This window comes from Phascolarctos cinereus, unplaced genomic scaffold (assembly GCF_003287225.1).
Source record: "Phascolarctos cinereus isolate Bilbo 61053 unplaced genomic scaffold, phaCin_HiC Scaffold_4;HRSCAF=312, whole genome shotgun sequence".
NCBI lineage: Eukaryota > Metazoa > Chordata > Mammalia > Diprotodontia > Phascolarctidae > Phascolarctos > Phascolarctos cinereus.
Window position 1 is genome coordinate 321,780,991 of NW_027555847.1, and position 25,844 is coordinate 321,806,834.

Here is a 25,844-nt window from a genome sequence, read left to right on the forward strand (position 1 = left end):
ATCAAACAAAAAGCTATTTCATAAAATGTACTTTGAAAATTTTCTAAATGGATGGGCTTTTGGAAGAGATGCACTGTTTAAGTATGTGAAAAAAATCAATTAGGCATCTCTGATACCAAAATGGTGACAAAACAAAGCATTAGATGAAACCACGAAAGTTTACATTAGCCTATTGCTAAGACTTCTAAGTGTCAGCAAATCTAATAAAATGTCCTAATATTAAGTGGGGGTAAAAATCAACAAGAGAAACAATATATTAATCCAGACAGGATCCCCTTTAAATAGACTTTATTTTGATTGCTTATCACCCAGATAATTAGATTTCCCACAGCAGCCACTCTTGAGAAGTATGATATCTGGAGAATGCTTTTTGTTTTTATATTATGCAGTGAGCTCTTGTACATATGTTACTTTCTTATTTTCATCAATACATGAATCCTATAGTAATGTTGAAGTACTTTTCATTTCTGTTCTAACATCATCAATGAATGCTAGCTAGCTCTGGGAATAGTGTTTTAGTCAACAGCTGCTGCAACGTCAGCAGAAAGGAAATGAAGCATTCCACAGTGTCCACAGAACTGGCCGCACTCACAAAAGCAAAATAAATTAAATGAAATGCTAAGTACTGAGAGCACTTAGGAAATTATAAAAAGTTATGGTTAAAAGTGAACAGCATCTCTTTACTTTCTGAAGGTGGTGGCCTCCTAGTCTATTCCCATCAACGTGTGTTAAATTTGCCAAGAAGATTGACCATAAAAAGAAAAAAAACCCAACAACAACAAAAAGGCCAGCCTCCATGGAGCTGGAGATGGGGGTAAAAATAAAGGGAACGGAGTCACAGTCAAGCCTGACCAAACTTCCTCTTAGGTTCCTACCCTATTTCCATTTGGGGAAGAAAGAAAGTACTCTATAGCAGCTGAGCCTGCCCAAAGGGTAAAAAAATAGAATAAACGTGCATTCGTGTGTGTATGTGTGTACATGTGCCTACACATACACACACACATATACACACAGGTATCTAGCTCCAGCTAGGTATATACATATATGCATGTGTGCACACATGTGTATATGTGCACATATCTGTGTATACACATACATACATGACGCACGCTTATGAACGGTGTTATTGAAAATTTTGTAGAATCGGCAAGAGATAGGGATCAGTTTGTCTGATGAACTCCCAGGCATATTTATGTCAACAAAGTTCTTTGCCAGAGAGCAAAGATCATTTCTGATTAGGGATTAAAAGAATTACATACACATTCATAAATATGTAAAGTACATACAATGTGTATATATATGTATATATACACACACACACCCTTACACATAAAGATATGTATTCATGTGTATGTCTGTATATATGTATGTGTGGGTGCATATATTTACACATACTCAGAAAAGGGCAAAGATTGCTTTTCATCTCAAGCATTATATACCACCTACAACCTGATTACTCCAGCATTAAGGGTTAAATCTATTTCTCTCTAGTCCTTTAAAATTAAAGGTGAGAAAATTTAGAAAACTAAAAAGTTCTAAGTCAGAAAAAAATAAAATAAAAGCAATGTTAAAACAAATTTCCTCTGATATAATTTGTCAGAGTATTTATATAAAATACTTCTTCCTCATTCCTGATTAGCATTCCAAAGTAAGTGTTCAAAATTCACTGTTAACTTCCTATGAATTCACAATATCTTCTTAACTATTATTGTCTCGTCTTCTGAGGGAAAAATTGAAGTCAAGTTACAAAGTTCAATGAAAATGAGACTAGTTGCTTAATACTGGTATTTCCTTGTGCCTAGAATGGCATCCGCATACTTTCCACATCTATCTGTTAAAATTACATTCATTCATAGCCCAGCTCAAGTGCTATCATGAAGCACTAATAAGAAATGATCCTTCCTTCCTTCCTTGTACCTCACTTTATTTTCATACTTCTCTTCAATTTGTAATGTTTTGTATAACTACTGCATATCTGTTTATATATCTATATATAATATCACCTTTCCCTCCAACTCACCTCCCTAGCTAGATTATGAGCCCCCTGAAGAACAGGCCTTCTTAATTATCTTCCTAGCAATGCTTTCCACATTGTAGAAAGGCTATTAATAAATGAGTGCTTAATGAATAAACATACCAGAACTCACACATCTCAAAGGAAAGGTAGCCAATTTTAATAGAAGTAACACTGAATTTAATATGAGAAAACCTGAGTTCATATCCTGACTCTAAAACTCATTACCTGAGTGACCTTTGGCATGGCACTTGATGTCTCAGAATCCCATTTTCTTCATCTATAAACGAGAGATTCAGACAAAAAGCTATATCTATTCCCCTGTGAAATGACTGCATCTTCCTCAGAGGAGTCACCTTAGGAATCTATACATTTATTTCAATGGTGCCAGCAGTGAAAACACTTTTGGAACTCATCTTTTGGGTCTGAAGTTTGTGTAAATTATGGATGAACTCTGATGGCAATCTCATTCCACTATGATTATGCTTTATTTGGGAGCCCACTTAGTCAACCAGTCATTCATCAGATTTGTCTCTAAAAATGTTTAGCTATCATAAAAAAATCATATTCACCCTAAAAGGAACAAACTGGCCACTGCTGAGGACATTCAAAAGCCATTCCCAAATAAGAGTTCAAAAATGTATTTCAGTAACATGAGCATCACTGGAATAAGTATAGAGCCTCTCAGAATGACTACTCTGAAGAGAACAACATTCTTTGGTTCATATCCATTCTGATATGATTGTTTGGAAAATAACCTTACAAGTTTGTTTTAAAAATGCCACTGCTTATATGTCATTCAGCTCTAGTCTACAATTCATGAAACATACCTTAAAAAGTTGATTACATGCTATGCTTTTGGCAAGATAAAATCTCACTTACCAAAAAATAGTCTGATTCATTGACAAAGATTATGATTTCTTCAGATTGATGGTTTAAAAAAGACCATAAAATCAACAGTTCTTGAATGATAAACCTAAGACTTTTTTAAAACAATTACTCTTTAAAGGATCTTTAGTGATTCCTGTTTTAGGATGAAAATTTCAGTCTTTGCACAGGGTTCAATACTTTGAAATATAAAAGAGATAGTGTAGTGAATGGGGGAAAAGACCCAAAAAATACTCCAACAAACATTGGACCTGGGGATGAGATATGAATCCAGGTTTCCTAATGCTGACAATTATTAGCTACTTGATCATAGTGCAGGCCATTTAAACTATCAACTTCAGTTTCCTCATCTGAAAAAAATAAGGAAAGGATATTTGCAATACCTATTTCACAAGATTGGAAGGCAAGCATTTTGTAAACTTGCAAGAGCTATATAAACTTAGGGTCTAATTCTATTCCATGGTATCTTGTACAAAGATTCTTGAGTTAAAAGTGTTTTTAAAAAAAGGTATAAAAAGATCAATTTGACTCCTCTGAAATGAACTAGTCTATAAAATGAGGGAAGCTGGCCTAGCACTCAAAGCCCTAAATACTCACTAACACAATGAAACCAGAAGTCAGGGGCAGAAGCAAGAAGTTCAGATGGCTTGGGAGACCTATACTAAAAGCTTAGTATAAAAGCTTAGGATAAAAGGAAATATGCCTCCGAGTCATATTGAGATGCCTTACAAATATCAGTTACAGGAATCCGGAGCCAAAGAGCCAGGGATAGGAGATCAAACTTAACTTGCATCTCCATTCTACTCGCCAAGAGAAAGACAATCCATTTAGCTACCATTTGCTAACAATTTAAAAAAATTCTTCCCCCTAATAACATGCTTTGAGCCGACAGTAACTAGTTTTGAGCTAAGGGGGAAAAAAATGCAAGGTCTAGTGATACGCTTTTTTTTTTTTGCTCTTAAGTATTCCATATTCACATTTCTTTTATTGCTTCTTTAATCTCAGGTAACAACTTTCCACTTGCTCAACTTCTAATGCTTTCATGCTTCTTTCTAATTGAACTACTTGTGAAACAATAGTCACTTCTCTCAGACTTCTAAAGCTTCATATCTACACAAAGTTTCTGGGAAACAGTTTATTTCTATTCCTAGATCTAGTCTACATGCTAAAGTGAGAGAAATTTTAACTGAATAGGGTCTCTTCCAAAATCATGACACTGTGGTTGATAGTTGCATTATTTCACTGAATATGTGTCATTAACATTAACAAAGTATCGTATTATTTTGAAAGATATAATAATACAGGGGGAGCTAGGTGGCACAGTGGATAGAGCTCTGGCCTTGGAGTCAGGAGGACAAATCCGGCCTCAGACACTTGAAACTTACTAGCTGTGTAACCCTGGACAAGTCACTTAACCCAATTGCCTCCCCCCCAAAAAAAAGATATAATATTACAGTTTAAACAATGTAGATCCCTTTACAATGTGTTCCTTGACCTATACAAACTGATTGCACAAATGATTAAGCCACAGTGCACAGGAAAACTGGAAGATTTAAACACTACATTCTCCAACCATATTACTTCATTTAGATGTTGCTATATTCATTGCAGATTTCCATCTGGATTGCACAGTTACATGTAGCAAGGTAGTTGTACTACTTAAGAAGTAAATTATCTTCATGAATAATGGAACGTTTCATCAATGTTACCTAGAAATTGAAACTTTCTAAATTTTTTTTTTGCCATTTTTCTCTGATACATAACCTTCCTCCCTCTCCCCCATTCAGGATATTATTTTTGTCCAAATTAAAAACTAAATGTAGAAATCAAGGATTTGTAAATGCCTATTATATGTCAAGCACTGTGCTAGGCACAGGAGATACAAAAACAAAAATGAAACAGTGTCTGGCCTCAGGAAGCATGTAATCTACTAGGGGAGAGGATAGGAAGACTTAAGTGTACAAAAACATATACAAGATAATTGGTGAGGGAGTCAGGAAAGGCCTCTGAAGCATGTGATGCTTCTCGGGAGTTTTGAAGGAAATGAAGAGAGAGAACAGTATGTCAAAGGTACAGAACTGAGAGATGGAATGTCAACAGTGAGTAATAGTTAGAAGGGTAGATAGGTTGGACAACAGAGGAGGTACAAAGAAATTATTTCATGATTAATAAAGGAGAAAATTAAAGAATTCTGTGCAAACTGAACTTCTTTCTCAATTAATCCAGTCATCAATGAATTATGATGAATTGCCTTGAGAAATCCACTTAATTGTTCTTCTCAAAAGCTTCTTCTGCAAAATGAAATTACCATGAAGTAATGAATTGGTGTCTATTTAGACACTTAGACTGCTTGAAATACAAAATGTGGCTAATCTCCTAACAGTGATTATTTAATTTCTTTTGATAGTGGGCTGTTTTAAAATTTTCAGCCCAAAGTCTATAAAGCATAGTTAAGATTTTTGATTGAAAAATGTTGGTTTAGTTACCCATGATGTAGCAGAAAGAAAATTGGCTCTAGGGTGGGAAAACTTGGGTTCAAATCCTACTTCTGCTGCCCATTACTTGTGTGACCCCGAGCAAGTCACTTAAGTCCTTGGCCTCAGTTTCCTCATCTGTAAAATGAAGGGGTTAGACTAGATGACCTCTGACTTCCCTTCCGACTCCACCTTTATGATTCTATGCCTTGTAAATAAATAAATAATAAAATGAATAATAGAATGTGGTATATAATAATAAAATTAAAAGATTCCTTACCACTTTTCTGGAAAAAAAATAGGACACTTGGAGATTTGGGTGACTATGTATTTGTAAGGCTAAATATCAGCACTGTTTTTACATTTTCTCCATTCTCCAGTACTGACCATCTTTTAAGTCAGCTTTTATGTGAAGAGTCTCCTCTGCTATTTTTCTAATCTCCAATATCTATCTAGGCCAGGCCTACACAACCTGCGGCCCACCAAAGGATTTCAGACTACCCACAGAAAGAAAAAAAACCCTTTGGTGGGCCCCAAATTGTGAAGGCTCAATCTAGGCCTTGATAACTTTGACTTTTTATTTCTAGATCCAAACTTCCCTTTGCAGCTTTAGTATTCTAATAATGTTGTTCTTAATCAGGGCCCAGTAAACTTGTTCTTAAAATAAGAATAAAAACAAACCTGATAACTGTATTTCATTATAAGTGGTTTCCTTCATTATCCTATGTATTTTATTTAATGCACTTAGAAACATAATGCTAATGAGGTCTCTGGGCTTTACCAGAACCTGATAACTCTATTTCATTATAAGTGGTTTCCTTCATTATCCTATGTATTTTATTTAATGCACTTAGAAACATAATGCTAATGAGGTCTCTGGGCTTTACCAGACTGCCCAAGGAGAGTCAGCCATGACATCAAAAAGGTAAAAAGCTCAGCTTAGATCAACTAGAGAAAATCAAGCTTGAGTTTGTCTAAACACAAATGAAAATGTTTAGAAGGAGAGTTATTTTAATTTTGGTTATGAAATAATTTCCTCATGTGGTAGTCGATTGTAAATTTTTCTTATATAAATTAAAAATTAAATATATTGAGTATTAAACACTGAAGGAGTTCTGAAGACACAGAATAGAGTCTAGGAGGGAAACTGGAATTTCTTAATCTAGAAAAGCACAAGATAAATGGATGATTGTAAGCACATGAAGTATTTGGACCTTCTCTAGCTTTGCTATAACTTTCTTAAGGCGTGAAAGTCAAAAGCATAGAGTACGATAAGCATGGATGCAGCGTGGTTTCATGTAAGGGAAGGGTGATTATTTCTTGGGTTTACAATACTATTCATGATGATACTGTGGACTTAATTGGTCTTTTTGGCCATACATCCTCTTTTTCCTGGGTCACAAATGATAGGCACCAAGCCCATCATCCCATGGACTCTTTTTTCCTAAGTATACCGCCCTCATATCCATTTATGCTCAGTCTGCTCTACCATTTTTCTTCCTATCCCCACAATCCCTAAAATATCACCTACAAACTTGGAAAATTCTATAGTGAACTCCTTTTCAAAAGCTTATCCAAACTGAATTCAGGAGACTTTCATGTTTACTTATGACCACTTAGCTCTGCTACTTTATCATCTTAGGGGCCAACTGTCCCAGCAAGAGTATGGCAGTAATATTTCCTCCTCCGTGGGCTAGTTCACTTGGGTCACATAATCCTAGTCACTGACAAGACAGCGCAGTCTGACAATGTGGTAAAGCCCCAAATTAAAGGGGTCATAAGGTTTCCTTTATAAGAGAGAGCCTATACTCAAATACTTCAAGAGCTATATGCTCTGAAAAAACTTCAAGGTGTCCTGTATTTTAAAAAAATTATTGTAAGACCTTTTAAGGATCAGACATCATTGGAATTCTCTTTTTCAAAAAAGACATGACTTCTAATTCCTTCCTGTCTGCTTCCCATAATAAGCAATCCAAACAATCTACTGTTAGGCTGAAGGTATGATTATCACATGCTGACTACTGAGCAAATTAGTTACTGAGAAGTTGCCTTTTTCTAAAAGATGAACAGCAAGTGTCTTGTTGGAATAAATCCCACAGTGATTATTTGTTGTGAAGCTTTGGGGGTAAATGAAGACTGAAAAATCTCCTTGTTGCTTCATTCAGAGATCTTCTATTAATCTCTATGGTTTGTATTTTTAATCTAGTTGTTTTAAAGCATATTACATACTTCATTGCATGAAAAGCTCTACTCTAAGGGCTATTAAGAGGGCATTTTGCTGAAGAACTTTCCAGCTGGAGAACAAAATGGTTTGAAATGAAAAGAAGACAGTGATCATCCATGGATTTCATCCCAAGGAAGAAGACACACTAGGCTTCATGTAACTTTTATAAGTTAGCCACGAAATTGTCTAGAGCCCTCAGGCCAAAACACACACACACAAACTATTCCCCATGATGATTTTGGGGATCCATGCTCAATGCAAAACTTGAGAAAATTAAAATCTAGGGAAATAAGGGCTTGGAAAAGAGACCTGAAGAAAACAGAAAAGAAGAACCATAGACCTGATCAAACAACAAAAATGCCAAACTTTATTATTTTGTCATTATCATGTTAAACGCAAAAGTGGATTGTCAGATATAAACCATTCTATTCAAAATTCATTGCAGGCACATTTTCCTGGCAAACAGTGAATGTATAACAGACTCTTAGATTGTAAACTCCTTGACAGCAAGAGCTATACCTCAACATCTCTCTATCCCCAGCAGAGAAAGTGTTTTGTAGATCGAAGGCACTGAATGATTATTCAATCTAAATGAATCCTAACCATATGACAAAACAATCCTCCTAATTCCAAGTCAATGTACTTTTTCACAGAAATTAGTCATCTTTTCTGGAGGATTTAGATGAGAGCTCAGAGAGCAACCAATTTTTTAATCATGGCAATGGACCTGTGTTTTCGAGGGTATAGAGAACTCCCAAGAGGAGAAAGTCCCTCTATTAATGCAAGTCAGCACACTGTTTGCATCTTGGACTCTGAAAGGTGATATGCTTTGCCCAGGGAACTATAGTCAGTCTGTGTCAGAGAAGAGACTTGAATCCAGGTCTTTCTGGCTTCAAGGCCAGTTCTCTCTTCAATAGGCCATGCTACCTGAGTTAAAGAAGCAGGATTCAAATCCCTAGTTCCACTACTTACTTACTATGTGACCTTGGCCAAATCACAGTATTTCTCTCACCCAGAGTTTCTTGATTAGTAAAATGAGGGCAATGAGCTCTAAGGTCCCTTCCAGATCTACAGCTATGACACCATGATTATAATTAGCTCTTTAAATGCATTCCTCACAATAACTTTCCAAGCTTTCTATTCTTTCTTCAAGCGTCCCACACACCACACCCTCAACAGCAGGCCTTACCTCATTTTTTGAGAAAATAGGAGACCATGTACCCTGAATTCCTTTTTCTCCTCTACTCAACTTCTCAAAATCCTTTGACACCATCCCCCATTCTCTGCTTTTACTTCTGTCTCTGAAGAAGAAGTGGCCCCTTTCTTCACCAAAGCTGATGCCTCTACTCGCACCCTTGATCCCACGCTTATGCCACTCTTGAATTTTCAGCCTGTATCTGCTGGGTCCTTCCCTAATGCCTACAAGGATGCCCACGATACTCTCACCCTTAAAAAGCCCTCACTTAAGTCCACCATTCTTTCAGTCTACTGTTCTGTACTTGACCATGCTGTCCCTTCAGGCTACTGTTTCATATTTCTCTTTTTCACAGCCAAGCTCTGTACATGCTTGTCCCCCCTTCCTTTCCTCTCATTCACTTCTCAAACTCTTGAAATCTGGCTTCTGGCCTCACTCCACAAACTAAAGTTACCAATCATCTCATAACTGACAAATCCAATGGGTTCTTCCTAGTCCTCATCCTTCTTAACTTCCAAAGCATGAGACACTTAGGACCACCCTTTTTTCCTGCATGCTCTCTCCCCACTCTGGGTTTTTGGGACACGGCTCTCTTTTGGTTCTCTCTTCCTCCCTGCCTGGCTACTCCTCCACACTCTTGGTGGGATCATCATCATCCACGTATGTCATTATCCCTAATTATGGATATGCCTCCAGATTTTCATGGGCCTTCTTTTGTTCTCTCTTTATATTCTTTTCTCAGTGATCTCATCACCTCCCTTGGGTTCAGTCTTCTCTATGCATATGATTCCTATACTCTGCCTTAGTCATTCTACTGACCTCGGTTCCCATATCACCAATTGCATATTGGATATGTCCCACTGGAATTCCCATAAGCATTTCAAACTCATAGCCAAAACAGAACTTCTTATCTTTGTCCCCAAAAACCATATAGCTCTTCCAAATTTCCCTGTTAAAGGTGAAGGTATCATCATGCTTCCAGTCATCCAGGTCTACAATCAGAATCATCCTCAATTCTTCCTTCTTGATCACTCTCCCTCTACCATATCCAAGTCTCGTTGATTTTCTCTCCAAGATATTTCTCAGAGGTATCCCCTCTCCTCCAATCACACGGCCACTGCCCTAGTTCAAGTCCTTACCCCTTTTATCCTTGACTTGCTGCAATAATCTCCCAATTACTCTCCCTGCTTCAACCAGTCTTCCATTTGAATCTGTATTCCATGTAGCTGCCAAAGTGACATTCCAAAAGTATAAATCAGACCACATGACTCCCTTCTCAAAAAACTGATGGAACCCTGACTTAAAAGATAAAATATAAGCACCTTTCTTCAGGATTTGTAATCCTTCACAAGCTAGTTACAACCCCCATGGTCCAAACTGGACTAACTTGCTGTTTCTTTTTTTCTTTTTAATTTTTTCTTTTCTTTTCTTTTTAAAATTTTTTAAAATTTTAATTTATTTTATTTTTTGCTGTTTCTTGTATACAACATTCTATCTCTCACATCTGCGCCTTTGTACTGGCTGTCTGTCATGTCTGGGATCTCTGCCTTGTCAAAACCCTAGCTTCCTCAAAAGCTCAGCTCAAAGTTGTTGTTCACTCATTTCAGTTATGTCTGATCCTTCATGACCCCACCTGAGGTTTTCTTGGCAAAGATCCTGGAGTGGTTTGCCACTTCCTTCTCCAGTTCATTTTAACAGATGAGGAATTGAGGCAAACAGAGTTAAGTGACTTGCCCAAGGTCACATAGCTTGTAAGTGTCTGAGGCCAGATTTGAGCTCAGGAAGATGAGTCTTCCTGACTCTAGGTCTGGCATTCTATCTACTGCACCACCTAGTTGCCCCAGCTCAAGTGCCATATATTTTTTTTAATTTTTAGGCAGTTGGGGTTAAGTGACTTGCCCAGGGTCACCCAGCTAGTAAGTGTCAAGTGTTTGGTCTGAGGTCGCATTTGAACTCAGGTCCTCCTGACTTCAGGGCTGCTGCTCTATCCACTGCTCCATCTAGCTGCCCCTGAAGTGCCACATTTTAAATGAGGTTTTCCTGAGCTCCCCAAATTACTTTTCCCCAAAACACAAATATGCAGTTTGTATTTACATAATCATGTACATGCTTTCCCTGTTAGAATGCAAACTCGAGGCTATCAGGTACTACTTGTTTTGATCTTTATACCTCCACTTCCTAACATAATGTCTGGCACTAGATAGCAGGCACCTGATAAATGCTTGTTGGTTGACTGATTTTATAATCTTCTGGTTTAACTATCAGATGCCCTAGAACTAGGACCCTCAAAATAGCTACTATCTTTGTTTTCTGTATCCTGTAATAAATTTAAAGTTATATATCATTTAAATCTTCTAATGACTAAAATAAACAGATTTTTCAATTAGGGTTAATGATTTAACTTACTTTTGTAAGATGATGCTCAGAGGAGAATCCCAAACCATAGACAGTATTTGCCCTACTGTCTGCCCACTGGCCAAACTTCTGAGATGTTTTAGTGAATGTCATGTTTGGGGTGATGGTGCTATTTATTATTGCCTGAAAAAGAAAACAAAATCATCTGAATATCAAGTCAAACTTTGAACACAGTTAGCACAAGGCATTTTAATGACTGACTACTACTTCCTTCCCCATCAAATATTTCAACTGAACATTTTTGAAACAGGACAATTTTAAAGTGTCTCACCTCCTCCTTTACCCTCTGAAGGTTTGACCTGGCAAAGTAAAATAACTAAAACGAGATTAAATTTTTAAAAGCAAGAGGAAAAAGTAAGTGTGAGGGTTATGAACAAAACCAGATATTGTGTTCTTTGTCCTACATACACAAAATGATGCTATTCACCCACCATTAGTAGGACATGCACTCAGAGAGCTTTCCAGAGTGGTGACTAGCTCCAACAAGCTATGTACACACTCTCACCCATTCTTCCTGTATCCAAGTGTATGCATTTTTAAGACAGCTGCTGGGGTTAAGGGTAAAAGTCTGTGGGAGTATTTCTTTGGGAAGATAACTGGACCATATGGAGGATCAAACCCACAAGCTCATTAGCATCATAATCCAAAGAACTGAGCTAATTGAACCAGAATAAGGATGAAAGAAATCTCTAAATATTTCATTTAATGTATTTTCCTGTATTTATTTTTTGAAAAAAAGAAATATACCTTCATTTTCCAGAATGTATTATAAAAAAAATTTTATTCCAACAAAAAGCTCTATAATTTCTGCTTAGCAATGTGGTTTTATAGAAAACACACATTCTTATGACAACCAGTCTGCTGTATGTTAACTGAGTGATAACGTATAGGAACCAAGATTAATGTAACTATATAAGTCCAATGTAAGGGACCTTATTCAAGTCCTGTACGTATATAGAATTCAACTCTTTTCAGTCAACTCTCTAATATCCATCAAAATCTAGGTTGAATTGGTAAACTATAATAATAGGAAAAATCAGAAGTGTGCTACTAAGTGTTTAATAACCAGCTTTCTGAGGGAAAAAAATGCACACATGGCATACTTTTAAGATTAATCTGCATTGATGATTTCAGAAAAAACCTGGAAAGACTTACATGAACTGAGGCAGAGTGACGTGGGCAGAACCAGGAGAACATTGTACACAGTAACAGCAATATTGTACGATGACTTAGCTATTCTCAGCAATACAAGGATCCAAAGGACTCATGATGAAAAATGCTATCCACCTTCAGAGAAAGAACTGATGGAGTCTGAATGCAGATAGAAGCATACTATTTTCACTTTATTTTTTGGAGGGGGGTGGGTTTCAAGTTTTCTTCCACAAAATATGACTAATATGGAAATATATTTTACATAATTGCATATACATAACCTATATCAGATCACTTACCTTCTCAGCAAGGGAGGAGGGGTAGGGGGAAAGGTGAGAATTTGGAATGCAAAATCTTAAAAAATGAAAGTTGAAAGTTGTTTTTACATGTAATTGGGGAAAACACAATTAAAAAAGACTAATCTGCATTATTAACATTTTCTCCATCATCAACAAAATAATAACTCTAGCCCTGATCTGTAGTGTTTGCCAATTTCTGAGATATAAACGTTTATAATCTTGCAGAAGATGACTACAGCACTCCTCTGACACAGGGACGATCTCCATTTGGCTATGAAGGGGTAAGAATTCGGAGAGTTCCACTAAAGAACAAAGGGTGTATTTATGTAGCTATATACGTGTATGCATCCATACATAATACTACAGAGTAAAACGCCTTCTGTCAGTTATATGGGTACTAGTAAAGTACACTTAGTAAAGTATACAATGATACTTAATAAATGCTTGTTGACTTCACATATAGAGAGAGTATCCTAGATAACCAAGAATGACTATCTTCTCATTCTTTAGGTAAGAGAAACCTAGCGAACAACATTAAAACATTTAGACATATTTTAAAAAACAAGAATTTAAGAGATCAGAGATTTCAGCATAGATGGAAAATATAAAAACTTTTAAATATTTAATATTTAAAAGTTCAATTTTTTTCAATTTGCGTATTACCTGTATATTTAATTAAATGCATCTCAAATACAAACTTTATTAAGAAAATGATGGTTTATTCCAAACTTCATCTTGTTTGTAGGGCCTTAATTTTCTAGTTTGTATAATAACAGAAATAAAGGTCATCTCATCCAACTCCTTCATGTTACAGATGAAAACTGATGAACCAAGAAAGTGAAATGACTTAGAGAAGGTCACACAGCTAACTAGGGAATGAGTCCAGACTAGACCCTCCCAGCACAAGGAGGTTCTATGATACCAGGTAACCCCATGAACCTAACTTAGATACTCACCTTCTTCTATAATTTAAAGTCTTATTTTGAGCTCTCAACTAAAAATCTCTCTTCATTAAGATTCAACACACATTTTAACTTCCCTATTTTTATTTTATTTTATTTTTTTGCTAGGCAATGGGGTTAAGTGACTTGCCCAGAGTCACACAGCTAGTAAGTGTTATGTGTCTGAGGCCAGATTTGAACTCAGGTCCTCCTGAATCCAGGGCCGGTGCTCTATCCACTGCGCCACCTAGCTGCCCCCATTTTAACTTCCCTAAAGAAAACAAGGAATCTTATAATAGTATCACTTAGGTCAGCCTTATTTTAACTAGAGCTCCAAAAAGCTTCACCAGTAAATGCAGAGAAGTGAGAAGGATCATTTACCATCAGCGAATAGGTTAAGTTAAGAGATGAACAGCATGAAACACATCAGTGGGAGAGCCAGGAAAGCTTCAGATTTTGCTGTAGTCCAGGGACAGCAGAACACTTGTTTCTGAAATGTACAGACGTGGAATCTGTACTCTTGAGATACTGAACTTAGGGTAGATTATACAAATTGAAGAATTATAAAAACAAATCATATTTTCAGGTCACTGGATAGTGGAGAGAGTTCTAGACTCAAACTCAGGAAGATTCAAGTCTGTCCTTTGACACACACTGGCTTTAGAATTAATGACCCTGAATAAGTCACTTAAATCCCATTCTTCCAGGCAACTTTCCAAGATTATCAGTTGCAAAATCACACTGGTAGGAAGAAATTTCCTCATCTGAAGTTCCCTTCCAACAACAAAACCACTGGTCTAAAATGAATAAAAGGGTATTGTCACTGACTTTGCCTTAAGTAAGCCCTTTGACATAAACAGGGTCTTTGTTTATTCTAGCCTGTGGTAACAAGGAAAAAGTCTTTTAAACCAAAACATTTAATTACTTTTTTCAACCCTAGGGAAGTTATGAATCACCCATCTTATGTTCCTTTGGGCTGATGCATTGTATCTGTACGGGAAAATTATGGTCTATCCTCAGCAATGGCTTAGAGAACTGGAAAGAGTTCCAAGCAAATGGAAGTAGAATAAGAAATCTGGAAAGCTTTTCAATGCTTCCTTCATACTCTGGATTTGTTATTTGATTTGAAATACTCAGAGGGAACCTCAGAGACCAAGTAGTCCAACTTCCTCATTTTACAGTTGAGGAAATTGAGACCAGTGACATTAAATGACTTACTTAAGAGCACATATTCAAGGCAGGATTGGATCCCAGGTCCCCTAATTCCAGAACTAATAAATTTTCTACTGTACCATAATACTTCCCTTTGAACGACCTAAAAATTGAACACTACCATAAGCACATATGTATGAAAAAAGGAAAATGCTTAAGATTTTTAGATCTTTTATGTTGTTATCCTATTCATTTAACATGGGGAAAATGGAAAATAAATAAATGATACGTAGGCCATTCATCTCTCTTCTCTATAGAGACTGATGTCTTTTGTCACTTCTCTTGAAATTCCTTGGCCAAGACCATGTTCCTGATGACTTCAAGCAAATTCACTGTGTAGCGGATGGAGTCTACTTCAACCATTGGTTGACTTCCTTGAGATTTCAAGCATATCTTCAAACATCACTATTTTTGGGTCAAGAGAACTAAAACTATATGTTTTTCTCCTTTTATTTACTATGCAAAGAATCTTACTGACAAAGACTCATTTTGATAGCTCATTCTCAGCTTAGGAATGGCAGGGGGAGGGTCAGAGGTGAGATAAGAGGGATTTAAGTTCTAGAATGAACGTAATCTCCCAAAATACCTTAATGAAACATATTGATGATAAAGAGAGGGGACAGACTGATGTCTCTTGTCACCTCTCACAAAATCCCTTGGCCAAGACTATGGTTCCTCCTTGCAGGAATTAAGATCTGGGAGGGAGTTAAGATCTTTCTTATTCCTTCTCAGGAGAAGAGATGGAATGGAAAGGCACCAGACTGAAAAGCTGAGATATATACCTTTTCATAATTAGTCCTCAACTCAGACCTTGGCTACCTACAGCAGCAGATTTCCAACGGCATACTGCCTGCTTCTGGGACGCTAGACAAAAATATTCTACCCGGCTCTGCTTTGTGTTTTTATCTCTCTTGTCCTTGTTCTTAAGGTTCTTCTAGCAGTCCACTTTCTCAGTGCCTTCTTTTCAAAGGATCACTTATTTAGAGCTAGGGGGAACCTCAGGGGTCATCTAGTCCAAACTCTTCATTTTACAGATGAGAAAACTGAGGTCAGGCTGGATTTTGTCAAAGGCAGGCTTTGAACCAAGGTGCTCCAACTCCCATGCCCTTTCTCTGGTCAACCCAAGTGACTATATTTTAACATCATCATTTCCAGCAATCATCCCTTAATCTACGACCACTCTTTTTGGGTTTGGGGGAGGGGAACTTTTTTTTAAACCACACCAGTTCTCAAGAGTAGAAATGTAATGGGCAGCAATTCTAACAAGAATCAGAGAAGGGACTATAGTGGTTGTAAAGAACTTGAAATTTCAATTCAATTTTCATTTTTGACCTTTTTGTAACCTAGCATATCTCTGACTCATTGACTTTGAGTTTATTTCAACCTTGAAGGAAATTTTGGATGTGCTAATGCTCAATAAATACACTTTTATTGAATTCCTAAATGTCTTCAGATAGTAACATATTATAACTTAAAAACAGACATATACCTTCCCCATTTTTCTATCCAGCTGTTCTTTGCTCTAAACAGCAAATTTAGAAATGCTGTATCATTACAAATAGAAGTATAGTATGCTGATTGTGGCATTTAACCAACCTGATGTTTTCACAACCTTACTAGAAGGCCTTAAAGCCAAGATTAGATTCACAGAGAAGTAAAAGGCGTGTAGTGAGAAGAATCAGATTATGTTTTCGAGGTATGGGCATTCTGAGGAGATTTTCATCACTCAATCAGGTGCTTAACAGAGAAAGTGACAGCTTAAACATTCTTATAAATGAAATAAATTGTGATGTCTGTTAAGAAAAAATGCAGTCATCACTGCAGTATTCTGCAGTAGTTCATAGAACTAGAACATAGAACTAAAATGAGCTTTAATTCACCGTATCCATTTAAGAAACTGACTAAAAGAATGATATATACAACAGAAAAACAGGCAAATCAATTATTAAAGGAAATTTATTTTTTAAAGGATATCAAACCCCCTGTTATCACAAAAAACTACCAAGTTGAATGATTCTAAATAGGAAAAGGTGGCTCAGTGGATAGAATGCCCAGCCTAGGCCTGGAGTCAGGAAGACTCATCTTCCTGAGTTCAAATCTGGTCTCAGACACTTACTAGTTGTGTGACCCTGGACAAGTCACTTAACCCAGTTTGCCTCAGTTTCCTCATCTGTCAAATGAGCTGGAGAAGGAGATGGCAAATCACTCCAGTATCTTTGCCAAGAAAACCCCAAATGAGGTCACAGAGATTCAGACATGACTGAAAAAGATTAAATAACAACAACAAACAGTCAAAAGACAGAAGAAACTCAAGCAGTAGTATCGAACCCTGTTTCCATGTAGCCTCAAGAAGAAAAAGGTGCATATGATGACTGACTCACCAGAACTGCTTTCTAGGTAGGCGTTTCTTGGAAATAAGTCACTGAAGGACTTTTTACTCCTCAGGTGAAAGTCTGGTTAATATGAAGTCTATTCAAAATACTTTCATGTGGTTTCTCTCCTTATACTAGGACTTCTGTTCCCATCAATTTCTTTGTCACCTTTTAACCACCACCTACAAATGTCAAAGCTCCAAAGGACCATTTAGGACAAAAGAGAAACCAGGGTATTGGTGGTGTCATCGTTCAGTCATTTTCATTTGTGTCTGACTCTTTGTGATGCCATTTGGGGTTTTCTTGGCAAAGATACTGGAGTAGTTCACTATTTCCTTCTCCAGCTCATTTGACAGATGAGGAAACTGAGGCAAACAGGGTGAAGTGACTTGGCCAGGGTCACACAGCTAGTAAGTATCAGAGGCTGGATTTGAACTCAGGAAGATGATGAGTCTTCCTAAATCCAGGCCCAGTGCTATGTGCACTGTGAAGCTATATAACTGCCCCAAGAAACCAGGTACATATGCCTACAGAGCTACACTAAGGGACAGAGTCAACCTGTTTTATATTCCAAGTCTTTATGTATTCCACTCAAGTGAACATATGCAGAAAAAAGAACAAGGATAGTGACTTAGTAAAACTTCACAGAAGCTCCAGTAGCTATCTCCAAATCATTTTGCCAATGGCCACGCATTGTTCTAATAAAGAAAAATTAAAGTCAAATCAACGAATAAAAATATTCTCATTAATTATGTTCAAGTCACTGGAAAGCATACAGAGAAGTCTCAAAGATCCTGCTTTTAAGCTTGTAATCTAGTTTAGGTGACAGGGCATTTAACATATAATACAAGAATCAAACAATAAAGACAATCACGAAGAAATGATCAGAAGACAATAAATATGTGATTAGTTGCCAGAAAAGTGATATAAAGGAGGAACATTATGGGGTTAGAAGAGAGAATGGTATAACAGGATTATAGGATTTTAAACTGGAAGACACCTTAGGAAATCACCTGGACCAACTCCTTTATTTAAAAGATTAGGAAACCAAGATTCAGAACAGGTAGTGATTCACCCAAGGTCACACTGGTTAGGATTCCACCCCACCCTTTTTATTGTTAATCCCAGTGTTCTTGGCCACAACACCCCATTACTCTAGGCCAGAATAATCTGGTAAATCTTCACTGAGGAAACACCTAGAGACACCTTCCCACCGATTTTATATAATGTTATACTGCAAATTTGATATTCAGATATATAACACATCTCTAATGTGACTATAACATAAATATAAACTTTAATATTCTCAATGATAGAGAAACTGACCAAAGTTAAATAAGATACTCTGAAATTTTACCTTTATGTTTCAGACACGAAGTGTGCCAAGTATAGTATTAATTATAGGCTCTGGAACAAACCAGGATTCACATAGGCTCTTACATAAACTCAGGAAGCCTATCTGAATTAAACCATCTCAAATCTACTGAATGTTCTGGTATATATCTGTAAGTGTAGTAGGTATACTGATCAAACTAACTTAGTGAAACTTTTTCATTACCTAAAGAATCAGGGATGGTAATATTTTTAAGTATTTTTAATACTTAAAAAATAAATGTTTAATACTATAGCATCAAGAGCAAGACAGAAATATTTGAGAAAAAAAAAAAGAACTAACCTTTGAGCCATCTAAGCTGATTATTCTATACACATTTCTTGTGCTGTCATAGAAGTAGGACACCGTAACTGCATGCTTGCTGGTGGGAACCCAGTTTTTCTTTGTGTTCGGGTCAATCTGGAAGACATGAGCTCGAGTGCTGAAGATGGGTTGTTCCCTGAGGGACAGAAAGTAACAATAATCAATCTGATTAGAAGCAATGGTAAGAAAAAAAACCCCAGGACATAATATGTCTCCAACTTTTAAAAAAATAGTAGTCTGGGGGTTTACTGAAATTTAACATTACACAGACAAAGAATCATCTCAAAGGGAAAAAGTCACCTGTGTAGTCATTGAGAGTATAAGATGATGCAACATATAGACATTTAAAACATTAGTTCTTTTTTAAAAATTAATTTATTTTTAGTTTTCAACATTCACTTCCATAAGCTTTCGATTTTAAATTTTCTCTCCCTCCCTCCCAGTCTCCCTCCTCAAGACGGCATGCAATCTGATATAGGGTCTACATATACATTCATATTAAATATATTTTCACATTAATCAAAAACATTAGTTCTTAAAATACAGCTAAATACATATATACATTATTATAACCTACTTCATCTCCAGGCTTAGAGTGCTGAACTTGGTGTCAGGAAGACCCAAGTTCAAATTCTGCCTCAGACACTTGCTAGTTTTGCAATCCTAGGCAAATCACTTAAACTCTCTTGGCTTCAGTTTCTTTCTCTGTGAAATGGGGATAACTGTAACACCTATCTCACAGGATTGTTGTGAGGATCAAATGAGATAACACATAAGTGCTTTGCCAGTCTTGAAAATACTCTATAAATGTTAGCTGCTTTTATCTACTAACATTCTTGGTGTTAATTGTTAATACACGTTATAATTATCAGTGGATCAAAAGGAACAGAATTCACACATTAAATAGTTTTCTTCAAACTTTAATATTCTGATTTTTAACTTTTAAGTTGTAATCTGAAACAATTATACTAGTTAAATTATGGGTTGGCTAATCCTCAGTGACCAGAATATATGTTTAATTCACTCAAAGCTCTGTCCATGAAAAACCTAAAAAGTAATCAGCACTTCTCAAGCACTAATCATATGCACGATTTATGAGAATCAGAGCATCCATAGCTGGAAGAAATCATGTAATCCCCACACCCTCATTTATAGAAAAGGAAACTGGGGCCTTGAGAAGTCTAGGGACTCCCCTCAAATCACACTGAAAGCTACATCGGGAAGGATTCTTTTAGGTCCATATCCAGAGTTCTTTCCCCCAAACCTGCACTGCCTCAATTAAGTAACATAAATAAAAAGTTTCATTTTCTCAGCAGTGTTCTCAGAACAACAACAACAACAACAACAACAACAACAACAAAAATATCATTCACCTCAGTAGATTAGCAGTGAAGTACGCCTTCCTCCATTTGGCAGAGGTCATAGATTGCAGGTGCAAAATGAGACATATATATCATCAGACATGGCCAAGGTGTTAATTTGTGGGCTTAATTTGTTCCAAATGAAGGTTTGGTTTTAGACGAAAGGGGTGGATGGTGGGGTAGGATGGGAGCAGGTGTCACCAGGAAGTGACGGTGATGTTTAAAAAGAGAACATCAATAAAATACAATTTTTTTAAAAATGTGGAACAAAGCTGCTGAAAGTAATTCACTGGAGATGATGAAGAAGGTGGATCTAAAACTTCTGTCTGTATTCTGACAAATGAAGTTTAGTTTTTGTTAAGTATTGTTTTTAAGATGAACATATACAACTACATTTTTAAAAAATTACAAATTATATTTCAAAAAAGAACTACTGACATATTATAGATTGCCAAATTCTACCATAATCAGATTTAATTTTGTATATTGTAAAAAGGTTTAATTTCCATTGTGGCATACTGCCTTTTATCCAACAAAAATCTGAAATGTTAATTTTTTAAAATCTGAGTCCAACACTTCTTTCTCAAATAACATTTTTATGATATCTTTTTCTACAGTCTAAAATTGTTTTTTTTTAAATTTCCTATGCATAATAGTTTTCCTTTCTAAAAAGCTTAAGGTCTTATGAAGAGAATTTTATATTGGCAATATTTAATGTTTTTTTAAAAATTTATAAATGAATGAAGAAATTAAAGTAGTAGTAGGGGAAGGAAAAAGGAAGGTAACAGTTAAAAGCAGATTAAACAAATTCAATTTCTAAGCAAATGGCTTTCATTTCAGGTCACTGAATGTTCCACAACTCTTTCTTACTTGCTTCAGCCTTCAAAAATGTCACATAAGGATTTTTCATTATGGAAGTAGTAGTGGGGAAGAAGGATAATTTGAGTACTCACTCTGTTCTTCAGTAACAGCCTAGGCTTCTCTCAAACTTTTATTTCTAACAGCTTCAAAAATACTTTTCAGGGCACAGAACCTGTTTCAAAAGGCTGAATTGCCAAATACATACCAGAGAGTAAAGATACCACTTCCCTTTCTCTCTACAATGCAAACTTAATTGCCATTGTGAAGATATAGGTGGTATTTTCTGTCCTTATTTATTTATTTGGTTAGTTAGTTAGTTGTTTGTTTGTTTGTTTGTTTACTGAGAGGAAGTGTAGTATAGCGGATCTAGAGCCTGCTTTAGAATCAGGAAGGTCTGAGTTCAAATTCTGACTCTCACTATACTGGTCATGTGACCAGTTATGTTAATTTTGACCATTATGTTAGTGTTTCCTTTCACTACTTAGATGCCATGTCAGTTGGTACATGCATATACAGATATATAAATGTCTATATATGTATAGATCTATATGAAATATTGATATTTTTTCATTATCTACTATTCTTTTAAGTACAATGTAATTTTTATGGTTATCTCTTTTAGCCATGTCTATTTTTATTATTACCTTGTCTGAAATAATTGCCACCCCAACTTTTTTATCAGTCATAATAAATTTAGCTCCAGCCCTTCATTTTTAACTGTGTGAATCTTTATATTTCAAGTATGTTTCTTATTTTAAAAAAAAGAAGAGAAAGAACATGCTGTTTGATTCTAATTTCTAATTCATCTTGCAACTCTCCTTCATTTTATTGGTGAATTAATTTCATTCATGATCATTATGATTATTTACTATGTTTTTCTTTCTTTATATTTTTTCTTTATCTTTATTTTCCATATTTATATACTTTCTGTATCTTCATCTTTCTTTATCTACTTGTTCTCCTTTCCCCTCCCCCCTCCAAAAAAAATCTCTCTATAAGTTAGTGAATGGTATTCAAGAATTACTGTGGCCAAAACATCTGTCTGATAAGTTTTTCCACATTTAGCTAGACTGGTTGTTGAACAAAAGACACATACAGTCTAGAGAAAATTCATAACTGGTCTGTGAGGCTTAGCAGGACCTGCTTCAGTTGGCATAACCTTTAAAAATTCCATGCCACAGTGAGATATCAGAATAGGGCTTCTGAGGAAAAAATGTTTACGCTGAAATTTCACATTACTCTTTAAAAAGTTTATTTTCCCTTATGACATCTGCCTTCTATAAATAATCTCTAGTCAGACTATTTCAGATCTGTAATACAACTAAATCCAGAGAGTATAAAAAGATGGAAACAAGGATTTATTAAGTGTCTATTATATGCCAGGCACTGTGCTGACCACTTTGCATATATTATCTCATTTGATCCTCATAACAACCTGGATACTCTGATTCTGGAGTAAGTGCTCTTTCTAATGTACCAAGTTGCCTGGAATTCTTCAATTCTAGAGTTTTTTCTATACTGTTTCAGGTCAAAGTTTATCCTAATTGTGAAAGTTAAAACTATCTTATGTAGTCAGACCAAGTAATATCCAATTATAGATACTCAATAAGACTAATCTTAGACATTATTTTCTTTGCTGTCACCATTTACATTTTATGCTAGTTCAATGTTTTAACAACCAACATTAAAACTGAAGTCAAATGAAGTAAAGCTATAAATTCACTAAATTAAACCTTGACCAAATCAGTAGCATGTTTACATTCTTCTTGAGATTAAAAAACACAGAGATACCCAAGAGGGGGGGAAAACTTTCACGCCAAAATACACAACTTACTGAAGTCTGGTCTGTATTATCTACCAAATGTTTGACATGACATAGTCTCAGTACTGAGATGGAAGCTATAACCAATCACAGAATCTCAGAGCTAGAAGGGACCTAAGAAGTCATTTCAATTAATTGTCTGCTCAGCAAGAATCCTCCTAACCACATACCTGCCAAATGCTTATTCAGCCTGTTTGAAGATTTTTTGGTGGAGGATGGGGGTTGGGGGAGGAGGGTTTGGGGGGAAAGGAGACCCACAATATCCACTTTAGGATAATTCCATTTATCAGAAAGTGTTCACCCATTGCTCCTAGTTTTGCCCTTTGGGTTCAAAGACAAGTTCAATCCTTCATGACAATGCTTCAAATACTTTGAGAGAGCTATCATGCCCCAGCTTGGATTTTTCTTCTTCTCTGGGACTAAATAGCCCCAGTTCTTTTTAACCAATCCCCATAGGCCATGAAATCGAATCCCTTCATCATACTTGTAGCCCCACTGTTTGTCAATGCCCTTCCTAAAATTTGGTACCTAGGACTAAATACACTACTCCAGAGGTGTTCTGTCCAGGGTAGAATGAAGCGTAACTATCACAAACATAGTCCTGGGCACCATGACCTCTCAATGCAGCCTAAGAGCACATCAATTTTTTTAGATAATATATTACACTATTAACTCACATTACACCTACAGCCCACCAACATGCCCTGATATTTTTCAGATAATGTGCTGTGCAGTCATATTTCATCCATCTTGTACCTACACTGTTGATTTTTTAATTTAAACTTAAGATTTTATGCTTTGCCTTATTAAATTTCAGTTTTATTAAATTCAGTGGAATCTTCTAACCCATCAAGACTCTTGGATCCTGGCTCTGTGACCTAACATGTTACTTATTCCTTCTAGCTTTGTGCCATTTGAAAATTTGATGAGTGAAATCCACACCTGTACCCAAGTCATTGATGAAAATGTCAGCTGGCCTGTACCCAAGTCATTGATGAAAATGTCATCTATAACACAGGGCCAAGCACAGATCCCAGATTACTAAGTTAATTTTATAATTGTGTAAAAAATTTAGGTTTTATTTTTTAGTTATAACAAAAACATGCAGTCATTTCTCAAGAAAAAAATACATTCCAATTTCACTGAAACCACTAAAAATCCCATTCAATTACATCTTTAGATGACCACATCTAAAAGCCTAATAATTCATTCAAACACAACTTAAAGGCAGAGAAGTTTTAACCAAAACATAAGTCCAAAAATTATTTAAACTGCCATATAGAAAAACCTCTCTGAAATGAATTCATTTGGCTTGCCTTCCAATCTTTTGCTTCTCAAATTACAAGACACAGACCATTAACTAATTAAGATACATATCAACTGGTTCCAGTTACCAAGACGCTACAGGAGAAATCTCCTGTAATACTTCCCCTAATAGTTCACAGATGTGAAATTTAAGAGGCTGCCTGTAAGAACACAGCATTTAAGAACCATCTGATTCTTTACACTTTCACTCAGCTTTTGGTAAGACGCTATTATTTAACAATAGACTGTTGAATGAAAGAAAAAAAAGAATTAGGTGAGCCTAGCCAAAAAAAAAAAAAGGAAAACCAAAACCAAACTGATTTAAAATGTAAAAATATGTGTCTGTATACACATACATATGTATATACCCAATAGTGTGCATGTATATACACATTTATATATCCACACATATGCATATATATACATATGTGTATGTATACATATGCATTCACATCACACACCTATAATTTCAGGGCTGCCAGAACCAATTCTAAACTAAACTTCTTTATTTTTTTTATTTTTGGTTACGCGATGGGGTTAAGTGACTTGCCCAGGGTCACACAGCTAGTAAGTGTTATGTGTCTGAGGCCGGATTTGAACTCAGGTCCTCCTGAATCCAGAGCCGGTGCTCTATCCACTGTGCCACCTAGCTGCCCCTAAACTTCTTTATTAGTAGAAGAGAATATAATGTGTATAAATTTTTAAAGAGTGAGGAACTTGCTAACCATTAAGACTTAGATATAAAAATCTAACAATGCAAAAATGACAGAAGTCTTTTTAAAAAGCATCCATGTTCAGAGGAACCAACTTAAGTCACTTTCCTCCTCATCTCTTTTGCATCCTGGTCTCTAAGTTGTTCCTTCTCAATTTCTCACCTTAGGTTAGACAGAATGAGCTATTGGAAAGGTCACCAATCTAGCTGAATGACAACAACAACAAAAACCTAGTTTGATGGAAAACAAAGGAAGGAGGCTAGCTAAATTGAAGTATAACGCACATGACAACAAATATTACTAACCGTACTATGTACATCCTGCCAATGACAGGCTGTTGCAGTCTCTAAGAAGACGTGCATTACCTGCCTCCTGACAGGGAGGTGACAGACCCAAGATACAGAATGAGACATGTATTTTGGACATGGCCAATGTGGAAATTTTTTTTGCTTGACTATGCATATTTTAAAAGGATTTTGTTTTTCTTGAATGGATGGAAGTGGAATGGAGAAAAAAATGCTTGTTAATGGGGGGGGAAGATTAGTATTAAGAAGAAGACTGAGTCAGGTGATGAAAGTATTAAGGAAGTTAGGAAAAGTCATGTGCAAGTGGGTAGCTGGAAATAATTTTCATCTGTAAGGATGAGAGAGAGAAATGGAAGGTGTGAACTTCAAAGAAGTTGACAGTGGTAGTCATATATTTAGACCTGGAAAAGATCTTAGAGGTCATCTACTCAAACAAGGAAAATGAGGCCCAAAGGAATTAGGATTTGGGAACCCTTATCCTCTAATATCCTCTTTCCACTGTACCATGCTTGACCACATTGCTAGCATAGAGGAAGGGTGTGAGGAACAAAGAGCATGCTTTCTCCTCCTCATCCTCTTGTCCCTGTGAGTCAGA

General features: G+C 36.2%; 1 protein-coding gene across 1 annotated transcript in view; it reads right to left on the minus strand.

The window, feature by feature from the left end:
* HOMER1 (homer scaffold protein 1) overlaps positions 1–25,844 on the minus strand; it is a 163,385-nt gene that overhangs the window by 82,597 nt on the left and 54,944 nt on the right. The window contains exons 2-3 of the mRNA XM_020998449.2: positions 18,862–19,018; positions 11,202–11,333 (exon numbers count right to left, since the gene is read on the minus strand). Coding sequence (XP_020854108.1) covers positions 11,202–11,333; positions 18,862–19,018 — 289 coding nt within the window. The remainder of the gene's footprint in view (positions 1–11,201; positions 11,334–18,861; positions 19,019–25,844) is intronic.